This window comes from Macaca fascicularis, chromosome 11 (assembly GCF_037993035.2).
Source record: "Macaca fascicularis isolate 582-1 chromosome 11, T2T-MFA8v1.1".
Taxonomy (NCBI): Eukaryota; Metazoa; Chordata; class Mammalia; order Primates; family Cercopithecidae; genus Macaca; species Macaca fascicularis.
In genome coordinates, this window is record NC_088385.1 from 11,747,913 (window position 1) to 11,761,408 (window position 13,496).

General features: G+C 37.8%; 1 protein-coding gene across 4 annotated transcripts in view; it reads left to right on the top strand.

The window, feature by feature from the left end:
- Positions 1 to 13,496, top strand: part of LOC102133131 (pregnancy zone protein) — a 59,113-nt gene that overhangs the window by 14,361 nt on the left and 31,256 nt on the right. For all 4 annotated transcript variants that reach the window (XM_005570068.5, XM_065523718.2, XM_005570067.5 and 1 more), the window contains 4 exons: positions 1,239 to 1,466; positions 1,723 to 1,786; positions 11,698 to 11,840; positions 12,676 to 12,825. In XM_005570068.5, the coding sequence (XP_005570125.3) occupies positions 1,239 to 1,466; positions 1,723 to 1,786; positions 11,698 to 11,840; positions 12,676 to 12,825 (585 nt within the window). The remainder of the gene's footprint in view (positions 1 to 1,238; positions 1,467 to 1,722; positions 1,787 to 11,697; positions 11,841 to 12,675; positions 12,826 to 13,496) is intronic.

Here is a 13,496-nt window from a genome sequence, read left to right on the forward strand (position 1 = left end):
CTTTGAGGTTATAAAGTTGAGGATAATAGAATTTCATGAAAAAAAATATACAGGCATTAGAAAAGACACTACAGAAGTGCCTGATAATTTTACTATCATTATCTGTAACATTTTATATATTATGAAAATAATCTTATTTGATTTGGGTCTTGGACAAGATCAGCTGCTTCAGTAATTCATGTAATTGATTTTACATTACTTTTCCCATGTTTACTTAGAAATTTTGTAAACTGATCACACACACACACATACTCTTAATATAAATTGTCTAATGATGATGATCAAGAGATTTCTATAGCTAAAAAGTTTTCATGCTTGTTATCTCAAATAAGTGATAAAAGACTAGTTTATGGATTTCAGTGTAAATAGCATATAAATTATTTCTGTTTCTCAGTGTTCACATGTGAATTCAGCTCAAAAATATGTAATGATTTTAATGTTTTCTATGTGATAGACACTTGCTGTCCCTAGGATTTAAAAGGTGACTAAATAGTCTCCTTATGCTTTAAAAGTTCCTATTTTCATAAAGTTGACAGATCTGTAAATTATTACTACAATGTGTTTAGGTGCAAAAGGTTTTTTTAAGTAGGAACTTTATTAGGAGAACAAATAGAAGAGTCCATAAAATATGCCTAATAAACTTAGAAAAAAATAAGTGTACTCTGAAGAAAAACTAAGGAGCAGTTACCACAAGGGAAATCGAATTGTGTGCTAAACAATATCCGCCAGGCTTAAAGTTTCAGAAATCACATGGGTCTTAAAGGTTGGAAGTCACAATAATGATAAGAGGCATAAATGCTAATTTACTAAGGATTACTATAATTAATTTTGAAGCTCATAAGGTAATAGAATGTTATATTAATACAAAACCTAATTTCAATTAAGCCAATTTATGAGGCAATTCTAATTCTGAAAAATCCCTTTTCCACTTGTTTGAGTTATTTATCATTCTCATTGGGATGTCATTTTTCCTCTAGTTTTGAGGGGCAGGAGGAAAATGTCAAAGTAGTAATGAGTTAGCAGAATAGGGGCAACAGAGATAAATTTGTGGATGATTTCCTTTTAATATTTGAATGTTGGGAGCCTGAAAAATTCATTCATTTGGCTGTCAGCCACTATGAGGGAAAGCCATAGTGTATTTTAGAGTGGAAGACACAGCTGTAACTATTCATTTTGGTGAGAAGCTAAGGTGAAGAATTTCAAGACGATACCCTGTCTTTGTTTTTCTGTTTACTCAGGTTTACACTGTGCATCCCAACTTGTGTTTTCACTATTCATGGGTAACAGAAGACCACCAGGGCGCTCAGCACACTGCAAATCATGTTTTCTCCTTAAGTGGGAGTTACATTCACCTGGAGCCTGTGGCTGGTACCCTGCCCTGTGGCCACACACAGAGTATCAGGGCACACTACATACTGAATATTCAGGCTGTGGGAGAGCTATCGGAGCTCAGTTTCCATTACCTGGTAAGAATGAGGCCATGGAATACAATTGCAGCTTATCAGTAGGACAAAAGTGGTCAATAGGCTCAGGAATGTCAGAATAAACTACTTGCACACAACCGCTTTGTGTTCTTGTTGTGCGTCCTTCATTCTGTGAGTTTTCTTGAGGTTGATTCTCTCCAGCAGAGATTTGACAACTGAAAGTGGGTCATGTGGGGAACAGAATGCTGAGAACTGTGTCCAGCTCAAGAAAAGTTCCTTTACTGTTTCTTCATTTCAGATCATGGCTAAGGCAGGCATCGTCAGATCTGGAACCCACACTCTGCCTGTGGAGTCAGGAGACAGTGAGTATCCTCAGATTCATCTCTCCTTGCTCCGCTAACACATCCTTACCCTTCCCTCAGTGACAGTTCACAAATGGGAAATCATTTCCATCACCCCTTCACAGTAAGGAGGATATGCAGGAACATTCTCGTCTTATGACTCTCTGGCATTTTTAAATTCAACAGTCAACAGATAAATTTGATTGTCTACTCTGTATCAGTCACTCTGCTAAGGCACGCTAGTTTTCACTTTCGTTTGTTTCTTCTAACAGTAAAATTAAAAAGCTTCCTTCTATTCGTCTCCACCCCCAATAAAGTGTACATTGATTATGCTAATATTGCAGAGAAGAAAAGAGTAATTATCATGGGAAATGGGAAGGAAGAAAGGTGATAGATATTTTTTTTTCTTGTGCCAGGCCATGAGTACTTTACATGTGAAGCTGGATTCACTTCAAGAATAAATTGAGGCCTAGGGAACCAAGACTGTTTTCTATTCTAAGTCAAATAATGTAGAGGTTAAACCACTGAAAAGAGAACCTATGAACATTTTTGTAATTAACCTAAACTAAGGCAAACATTTTACCAGTTTCCACCACATCCGTGAGCTAAACTTAATAACCATTAGGATTTGCTCCATGCCTAATGTTTTCTGTTTTTGTGGTTTCTCTTCCTGCTAAGCTGGAAACATAAAATATCAATTTTTAACATTTATTTTTCAGTTTTGAAAATTGAAACAATTTTGAGAAAGTTAAAATTTACAAGTTATTAATCAGTACTCTAATAATTAATAATTATTTTAATTAAACATTAAAAACTGCTGCCAGTTTTGAATATCAGTTTTTTCCCAATACTAGTGTAGAGATAGATACACAGAGTGGACCCCACTGTGTACATTGTTCCTCTTCAATTTTTGTTGAATAATTTTCTTCTAATACTGGTCTATGTATCACATTCGCAGAAATAATTGAAGGTTTTAAAACATTTATTTGATTTTTTCTTTTATAATATTTCAATTTGAATTTTAGTCATAACAGGAAGAGTCTGTATAAAAATCTCTATGTAGTAAAATGAGGAATAGTTATTTCATCATTCACTTTGTGAAGTTGCCACAAAATTTTATTGAAAGTAGCTGAGTCAACAATTGGGAAAAATTTCTCCATGTAGCTAATTAAATCACAATTGTTTCATCATAAAACAATTTTAACCACATATTTTAATAGTTATTAATTACCGATTTACTCTTCATCAAAGAATTATTGAAAGCCCTTACACCTCTGTGATAAAAGAACAAATTTTATTCACAATTTGTCTAAATTCAACTTTTTAAAACTTTTCAAATTGTCCAAGTTGAGCTTCCTCATCCTGTTCTCTTTTCACACTATTCTTCATACTGTCCAAATTATTATTTCCTAAACTATTTGCCTATTTAATTTTCAGAATTCAGATTTTAAATAATGAAGCTTTCTCAAATTTTATTATTTATTATTTTTATTTTTTAACTTTTATTTTAGGTTTGAAGGGTTCACGTGCAGGTTTGTAATATAGGTAAACTCGTGTCACAGGAGTTTGTTGTACAGATTATTTCATTACCCAGGTTCTAAGCCTACTACCCAATAGTCATTTTTTCTGATCCTCTTTCTCCACCCACCCTCCACCCTCCAATAGGCCTCAATGTCTTCTGCTCTCCCTCCTCCTACCCTCCATCCTCAGATAGGCCCCACTGTGTGTTGTCCTCCTCTTTGTATCCATTATGTTCTCATCATTTAGCTCCCACTTATAACCGAGAACATGCAATATTTGGTTTTCTGTTCCTGCATTATTTTGCTAAGAATAATAGCCTCTAGCTCCATCTATGCTCCTGCAAAGGACGTGATAGCATTCCTTTTTAGGGCTGCATAGTTCCATGGTGTATATGTACCACATTTTCTTTATCCAGTCTTCCACTGATGGGCATTTAGGTTGATTCCATGTCTTCGCTATTGTGAATAGGGTTGCAATGAGCATACGTGTGCATGTGTCTTTACGACAGAATGATTTATATTCCTTTGGATATATACCCAGTACTGGGATTCTTGGGTCAAATGATAGTTCTGTTTTTAGCTCTTTGAGGAATCACCACACTGCTTTCCATAATGGCTGAACTAATTTACATTCCCACCAACAGTGTATAAGCATTCTGTTTTCTCCACAACCTTGCCAACATCTGTTATTTTTTGACTTTTAATAATAGCCATTCTGACTGATGTGAGATGATAATCTCATTGTGGTTTTGATTTGCATTTCTCTGATATTCAGTGGTATTGAGCTTTTTTTCATTCGCTTGTTGGCCACGTGTGTATCTTCTTTTGAAAAGTGTTTATTCGTGTCCTTTGCTCACTTTTTAATGTGGTGGTTTGTTTTCTCCTTGTAAATTTGTTTAAATTCTGTATAGATGCTGGATATTAGACCTTTATCGGATGCATAGTTTGCAAAAGTTTTCTCTCATTCTCTAAGCTGTCTGTTTACTCTATTGATAGTTTCTTTTGCTGTGCAGAACAGAAGCTCTTTAGGTTAATTAGATCCCATTAGTCAATGTTTGCATTTGTTGAGATTGTTTTTAGTGTCTTCTTCATGAAACCTTTGCAGTTCCTGTGCCCAGAATGGTATTGCCTAGGTTGTCTTCCAGAGTTTGTATACTTTTTGGTTTTACATTTGTCTTTTACCCATCTTGAGTTGATTTTTGTATATTGTATAAGGAGGAGATCCAATTTCAATCTTCTGCCTATGGCTAGCCAGTTATCTCAGCACCATTTATTGAATAGGGAGTTCTCTCCTTGTGTTTGTCAGCTTTTTTGAAGATCAGATGGTTGTGGGTGTGCAGCATTATTTCTGATCTCTGTATTCTGCCCCATTGATTTGTGTGTCTGTTTTTGTACAAGTACTATGCTGTTCTGGTAACTGTGGCACTGTAGTACAGTTTGAAGTTGGGTAGTGTGATGCCTCCTCCTTTGTTTTTTTTGCTTAGGATTGCCTTGGCTATTTGGGGCTCTTTTTTTAGTTCCATATAAATTTTAAAATAGTTTTATCTAGGTCTGTGAAGGATGTCATTGGCAGTTTTATAGGAAAAGCATTAAATCTACAAATTGCTTTGGGCAATTTGACCATTTTCACGATATTGATTCTTCCTATCTATGAGCATGGAATATTTTTCCACTTGTTTGTATCATCTCTGATTTCTTTGAGCAGTGTTTTATAATTCTCATTGTAGAGCTCTTTCACCTCCCTGGTGAGCTGTATTTCTCAATATTTTATTCTTTTTGTGACAATTGTGAATGAGATTGCATTCCTGATTTGCCTTTTGGCTTGGCTGTTGTTGGTGTATAGGAATGCTAGTCATTTTTGTACATTGATTTTGTATCCTGAAATTTTGCTAACATCATTTTTTAGCCTAAGGAGCTTTTGGGCCAAGACTATGGGGTTTTCTAGATATAGAATCATGTCGTCTGCAAACAGGAATAGTTTGACTTCCTCTCTTCCTATTTGGATGCCCTTTATTTCTTTGTCTTGCTCAGTTGTTCTGGCTAGGACTTCCAATACTGCGTTGAATAGGAGTGGTGAGAGAGGGCATCCTTGTCTTGTGCCAGTTTTTAAGGAGAATGCTTCCAGCTTTTTCCCAGTCAGTATGATGTTGGCTGTGGGTTTGTCATAGATGGTTCTTATTATTTTGAGGTGTGTTCTTTCAATATCTAGTTTATTGAGAATTTTTAACACAAAGAGGTGTTGAATTCTACTAAAATCGTTTTCCACATCTGATGAGATAATCTTATTTTTGTCATTAGTTCTGTTTATATGATGAATTACATTTATTGATATGCACATGTTGAACCAACCTTGCACCACAGGGATGAAGTCTACTTGATCACGGTGGCTAAGCTTTTTGATGTGCCGCTGGATTCAGTTTGCCAGTATTTTATTGAGGATTTTCACACTGATGTTCATCAAGAATATTGGTTTGCAAAAATTTTGTTGAGGATTTTTGTATCAATGTTCACCAAGGACGTTTGGTCAGACTATTTTTTATGTGAGTCCCACTTCTCCTCATTGGGGGCAACCCCACAACCTGGGACTGCAGCCACTACCCCCTCACCCCCATCAGGGTTTTCAGGCTGGTAGCAACTCTACATTTCCCTGGGACAGAGTTCACAGAGGGAGAGGCTGGCTGCCATTTTTTCTGTCTTGAAGCTTCCATTGCTGTAACTTTCAGGTTCTGAAGGGCAAGTAGTGATTAGGATGTAGCATGGATCCCCTGCACAGCACAGCTGACCCACTAGTTCTTTTAGTTGTGATGTGACATTGTTGAGATCTTTCTAACTTTTTGATGTGGATATTTAGTGCTATAAGTTTCCCTCTTAACACTGCCTTAGCTCTGTCCCACAAATTCTGGTATGTTTTATCTTTGTTCTCATTAGTTTCAAAGAACTTCCTGATTTCTGCCTAAACTTCATTATTTGTCCAAAAGTCATGTAGGAGCAGGTTGTTTAATTTCTATGTAATTGTATGGTTTTGAGTGATTTTCTTCTTATTGAACTCTATTTTAATCACATGGTAGTCCGAGAGTGTGGAGTGTAAGGTTTTGTTTTTTTAATTTGCTGAGAATTGTTTTATGTCTGATTGTGTGATCGATTTTAGAGTAGTGCCAAGTGCAGTTGAGAAGAATGTATATGTTATTGTTTTGAGGTGGATAGTTTTGTAGATGTCTATCAGATCCATTTTGGTCCAGTGCTGAGTTCAGATCCTAAATGTCTTTGTTAATTTTCTGCCTTGATGATCTGTCTAATACTGTCAGTGGAGTGTTGACTTTTCTCAATATTGTTGTGTGGGAGTCTAAGTCTCTTTGAAGGTCTCTAGGAACTTGTTTTATGAATCTGGGTGCTCCTGTGTTGGGTACATATAGATTTTGTTTAGTTAGGTCTTCTTGTTGAATTAAACCCTTTACCATTATGTAATTCCCTTCTTTGTCTTTTTTTTTTTTTTAACCTTTCTTGGTTTAAAGTCTGTTTTGTCTGAAATTAGTATTGCAACCTCTGCTTTTTTCTTTTTATTATACTTTAAGTTCTGGGGTACATGTGCAGAATGTGCAGGTTTGTTACATAGGTATATGTGCCATGGTGGTTTGCTGCACCCATCAGCCCATCATCTACATTAGGTATTTCTCCTAATGCTATCCCTCCCCCAGTCCCCCACCCTCCAACAGGCCCCAGTGTGTGACGTTCCCCTCCCTGTGTCCATGTGTTCTCATTGTTCAACTCCCACTTATGAGTGAGATGTGGTGTTTGGTTTTCTGTTCTTCTGTTACTTTGCTGAGAATGATGGTTTCCAGCTTCATCCATGTCCCTGCAAAGGACATGAACTCTTCCTTTTTTATGGCTGCATAGTATTCCATGGTGTTTATGTGCCACATTTTCTTTATACAGTCTATCATTGATGGGCATTTGGCAACCCCTGCTTTTTTGTATTTTCCATTTGCTTGGCAGTTTTTTCTCCTTCCCTTTGTCTTCAGCCTATGGGTGTCATTGCATGTGAGATGGGTCTCTTAAAGACAGCATACCACTAGGTCTTGCTTCCTCATCCGGCTTGCCACTCTGTGCCTCTTAATTGGGGCATTAAGTCTGTTTACATTCAAGGTTAATATTGAGATGTGTGAATTTGAATCTGTCATCATGTTGTTAGCTATTTGTCAACTTGTTTGTGTAATTGCTTTATAGTGTCACTGGTCTGTGTACTTCAGTGTGTTTTTGTAATTAGTGCTTTTTTCTGGAGCTCTTGTAAGATGGGTCTGGTGGTAACAAACTCCTTCAGCATTTCCTTGTCTGAGAAGGATCTTATTTCTCCTTCATTTATTACATTTAGTTTGGCCCAATATGAAATTCTTGGTTGGAATTTCTTTTCTTTAAGAATGTTGGCTGGGCATGGTGGTTTATGCCTGTAATCCCAGCACTTTGAGAGTCCGAGGTGGGTGGATCACGAGGTCAGGAGATCAAGACCATCCTGGCCAACATGGTGAAATCCCATCTCTACTAAAAATACAAAAATTAGCTGGGTGTGGTGGTGCATGTCTGTAGTCCCAGCTACTCAGGAGGCTGAGGCAGCAGAATTTCTTGAACCTGGGAGGTGGATGTTGCAGTGAGCTGAGATTGCACTACTGCACTCCAGTCTGGTGACAGAGTGAGACTCCATCTAAAAATAAATAAGTAAATAAATAAAAAAAATTAATGTTGAATATAGGCCCCCAGTATCTTATGGCTTGTAGGGTGTCTGCTAAGAGACCCACTGTTAGTCTGATGGGCTTCCCTTTGTAGGTGACTTGTCCTTTCTCTCTAGTTGCCTTAACATTTTTTTTTTCTTTCATTTCAACCTTGGTGAATCTGATGATTATGTGTCTTGGGGATGACCTTCTTGTGAAGTATATTTTGAGGTTCTCTACATTTCCTGAATTTGAATTTGGCCTCTCTAGCTAGGAGGGGAAGTTCACGTGGATGATATCCTAAAATATGTTTTCCAAGTTGCTTTCATTATGCTCATCTCTTTCAGGGACACCAGCGAATTGTAGATTCAGTCTTTTTACATACATAATCCCATATTTCTAAGAGGTTTTGTTCATTCTTTTTCATTCTTTTGTCTTTATTCTTGTCTGACTATTGTATTTCAGAAAGTTAATCTTGTAGCTCTGAGATTCTTTCCTCAGCTTGGTCTGTTGTGCTGTTAATACTTGTGATTGCATTATGAAATTCTTGTAGACTGTTGTTTAGCTCTATCAGGTTGGTTATGTTCTTTTCTTTACTAGCTATTTTGTTTGTCAGCTCCTGCATCATTTTATTGTGATTCTTAGCTTCCTTAGATTGGATTTCAACATTCTCCTGAATCTCAATGATCTTCATTCCTATCTATATTCTGAATTCTATTTCTGTCATTTCAGCCATTTCAGCCCAGTTAACAACCCTTGCTGGAGAACTGGTGTGATCATTTGGAGGAAAGAAGATGCTTTGGCTTTTCGAGTTATCAGAGTCCTTGTGCTGGTTCTTTCTCATCTTTGCGGGCTGATGTTCCTTCAGTCTTAGAAATTGCTGTTGTTTCCATTTTTTCCTTTTATCCTATTCGATGACCTTGGGAGTTTGATTGTGGCATAAAGGGTATAAAGTGGGTTCAGTCAACTGACTTTGTTACCAGAAGATTCAGGGACAGTGGAGGCAGGGAGGGGCAAGGCTCAGCTCAGGACTCCTGGATTGCCTGCTGTAACTCTGGGGGACTGGTATCTGGCTCCAGCTTTGTTCTCTGGCTCCTCGAGGTTGGGAACATGCTGCACTGAAGGGACCAAAGTGCTCCCAAACCACTGGTCACAACACCCCCATGGGTGATGTCAGCCAAAGCACTTTGCAGGACGGTAGCAGTGGGATCCCTCCTCATTCACATGTACCAGCAGCACGGCAGTGGCAGGGTGGTGGGGTACACACTCATCAGCTGTGGCAGGGTGCTAGCAGGTGCCAGCTTCCCGGCCTTTGTGCAGGCATTCATAGCAGTGGTCACAGCAGTATGACTCAGGGGATTGGGGGATCCCCACCAGCAACTGTGCATGCATTTGCATAACACTGTGGTGTTAGCATGGGGATGGGACACTAGTGGGTGCAGGACTATATGAACCTTTTGTGTGCATTCATGCTGGTGGCAGTGTCTGCACATGGCTAGGGGTGGGTTTGTGTGTTTTGTGCCTAGTTTTGCACTGGTAGCTCCAGTGCACGGGCAGGGTGCTGGTAGGGCTGGGGTTGGTGAGCTTAGTGTCTGCCAATGCTCTGATGTCAGTGGTGGTGTGGTAGGGGTAGGCGGGATGGAGTACACTCACGCTGCCAGCAGTGGCAAGGCATGGTGCACGCACACACAGGTGCTGGCAAATTTTATTATTAAAAGCTTTAATTTCCTGCCACTATTCTTTGCCATAAAGTCACTATAATTTTTTTTTCTGTTTTTATGACATTTCGATCTACCCCACCTTCCTTGTTGAACTCAAGACACAGTGATAGAAGGGCTTCCTTCCTTTTAGAAGGGGAACTTATTTCCTTTCTGAGGTCTGAGCTAAAACTTGATCTGTCCAACTGAAGAGAAACATGAATGGCATGACATTGCCTTAAGGACATTTTAAACTTCCTTTCTTCCCAAACTTAAGAGCTTTGCAATATAAACACATAGTGATATAAAATAATAAGTACTGTTAAGCTAAAGTAAAATTTGCATAAAGTTGGAAAATTTCCATGTTCTACGTAGAGTTAAAACAGTTTTTAATTGAGTACCACCTATCTCAGGGCTTTAATACAATCATTTTTAAAAAGTAAATTTTGGCCAGGCACAGTGGCTGCTGCCTGTAGTTGCAGCATTTTAGGAGGATTGCTTGAACCCAGGAGTTTGGGACCAGTCTGGGCTACAGAGCAAGACCCTATCTCTACAAAAATATATGAAAAATTAGCCAAACATGGTGTTGTGCACCTATAGTCCCAGCTACTGGGGAGGCTGAGGCAGTACAATCACTTGAGCCCAGAAATTTGAGGCTGCAGTGAGCTATGATTGCACCACTGCATTCCAGCCTGGGCAACAGAGCAAGATCCTGTCTCAAAAAAAAAATTACATTTATTTAAGATGTACAGCATAATGTTATGGGACACATATAGATAATAAAATGACTACTATAGTGATACAAAGTAACATGGCCATTATCTCACTTACTTACTCATTTGTGTGTGTGTGTGTGTGTGTGTGTGTGTGGCAAGAACAGCTAAAATGTACTCATTTGGCAAAAATCTAAAATATAGTGCCATTTTATTAACTACAGTCTTCATGTTGTGTATTAGATAGCTAACCTTGTTCATCCTGATATTATACGTCATAAAATATTCCTAAGGATATTAGACTTAATTTTTAATACATATGGTTAAGAAAAAAATAAAATCAATTATAGTTCTTCTGCAATTATAATTGTCCTTGTCCTACATTATTTGGAGTTTCAACAATGTCTAGAGACTCTGTTATCCTACGTATTGTCTTACTGCACCAAGAATATGTTACTGGAAAAGAAATTGGAAGCACCGGAATTTAAAGCCATATAGCTGGGAATCTGGAACAGGAGGGATGTAGAGAAAAGGAAGATGTGGAAACAATGCCAGATGGTATCTGTCCTTTCTTTATGTACCGAGGTCTCAGAAACTTTGCTGTCATTAAGTCTCTCATGGTTTTATAATTACTGTTATTCAACTAAATGTGGGCCATCTACTCAAGTCACCAGTGGACCATTCAGAAAATGGAACCTTTGTTGTTGTCCTTTTGTAACTACCTGGTGGCCCTTTACCCTGCTTTAAAATGTAATGTATTTTCTGAAGTGTTATCTGGCACCATTTAATACTTCCAGTAGAAATATGCTAATGTACTTATAAGAGTTTAATGCTGCAATGAAAACTCCAAGAATGAAATATTCTTTTAGGAAATTCAATTAGTAGGAACTTTTTTTTTACATACAGAACTTTTTAAAAGTCATATATTACAAAATAAACTCATTATATCTTACAAGTTATAGCTCTATATTTAAATTGAGAATCACCTCTAGTCTGAAATGTAAACAAACTAGTTGTCACATATATACGCAGAAAATCTGGAGCTATTGGTATTTAATTGATTTAGGCAACAGTTAAGTGGCATATCAAATAAAAAAGATGTGAGTGAATGGAACTTTGTTAACTTATGCTATAATTAAAGTTCTGAACGGAGACATTGGCCTACTAATTTCACCAAATAACTAATGGCACGTAGAGAGATTAAGCCATTGAATGAATGGACACAGTTCTAAACTGAATAAGACCAAGCAATAGTGTCCGGACTTATGACCATTTTGTCTCACTCTCTCCATGTTCCAGTGAAAGGCAGTTTTGCCTTATCCTTCCCTGTGGAGTCAGATATTGCCCCCATTGCACGAATGTTCATCTTCGCCATTTTACCAGATGGAGAAGTTATTGGAGACTCTGAAAAGTTTGAGATTGAAAACTGTCTAGCCAACAAGGTGAGTGATTTAACAGAAAATTAAAAGAACACAAATAAATGATACTGTAGGAGCCATCTATTTTACCCCAGAGAAGGCTGAGCCCAGAAGAGTAAAATGAGTTGCCGAACAGTTCCCAACAAGTTTATGGCAGACCTGAATTTCTAGGCATCTAATACAGTACTTTTTCAATTACACAAAGCTGCTACCAAATAAAATACGATCAGTTTTGTGTTCATGATGCTCTTCTCTGCTGATTCAATTGTGTGAGTATGTAAAATGCTAAGACTCAAAAGTTCCCAAAGCCTGAAGAATAAGTGCAAACAGTAGGATTACCTTATCATGTGTCAGAGATAAAGATGGCCATCTAAAAATCAAACAAGATATCTATCCTTATTCTGCCTCAGTTGTCTCCTTAGGACAAGACTAAGCTACTGAGAAGCTATATTTTGTTGAGTCCCCACCTATGTGCTAGTCATGTTTAAAAGAGTGAATAAATTAATGTGTTGCCAAAGTATTACATAATTTGGATCCTGTCTAAATAGCATCACTTTTGGTCACTGGAGTAGGTAAGCTTGTTATAAAATTAATACTTACAAACATAAGGGAAGTCATGTACCTTTTAACAGATCTATTTATGTCTCTAGAGTTGTTGGGATCTGTGATTGGGGTAATAAGTGATTTACAAATTATTTTCTATTTTTAAAGTGAAGGAAACATATAAAAATAGGTTTCTGACTGACATCACCAACATAGTCGTATGAATTGAATATAAGGGTGACTTAGGAGATGCAGGTGACTGCAAGATTACAGAAGTTGGGAAAATGCTAGTTGACGTTCCCTTCATTTCCCACAGGTGGATTTGAGCTTCAGCCCAGCACAAAGTCCCCCAGCCTCACACGCCCACCTGCGAGTAGGAGCTGCTCCGCAGTCCCTCTGCGCCCTTCGTGCTGTGGACCAAAGCATGCTGCTCATGAAGCCTGAGGCTGAGCTCTCCGCCTCCTCAGTGAGTTTCCAGCAGCCTTGGGGACCAGGAAGGGCCGTTCCAGAGGCTCAGAGCAGGAAGCCTCTGTTGAGAGTAAAATGTAACAGTAAAAATACTTCCCACTTGCCGAGTACTTGATAGTTTCTCAAGCTGTCTCATATAGGTTTTCTCACTTAATCTGCCCAACATTCCGGAGAGTAGTAGTCCCATTTTAAGATGAGAAAAGAGGATTCAGAATAGTTGAGAGATTTGTTCAAGATAAGTGGCATAAGCTGAGATGTGATTCTGAAATTCTGAATCTGCCTGCAAGTATAATTCCTTCTATGACACAGCTTCTATTTCTGTAAATAATCAAGTCTTAACCTCAGTTATTAATGTCTTACAGTGATCTTCATGAAAGCTATATTTTAAGATTCCCCACTTATGTGATAGTCGTGTTTAAAAGAGTGTTGCCCAAGTAATAGATAATTTGGATCCTGTCTAAATAGAATCACTTTTGGTCACTGGAGTAGGTAAGCTTGTTATAAAATTAATACCTGCAAACATAAGGGAAGTCATGTACCTTTTAACAGATCTAACTATTTATGTCTGTAGAGTTGTTGGCATCTGTGAAAGTGGTAATCAGTGATTTACAAATTATTGTCTACTTTTAGAAAATGACCTACTACACCTTTTTAGCAATGTTGATTCAC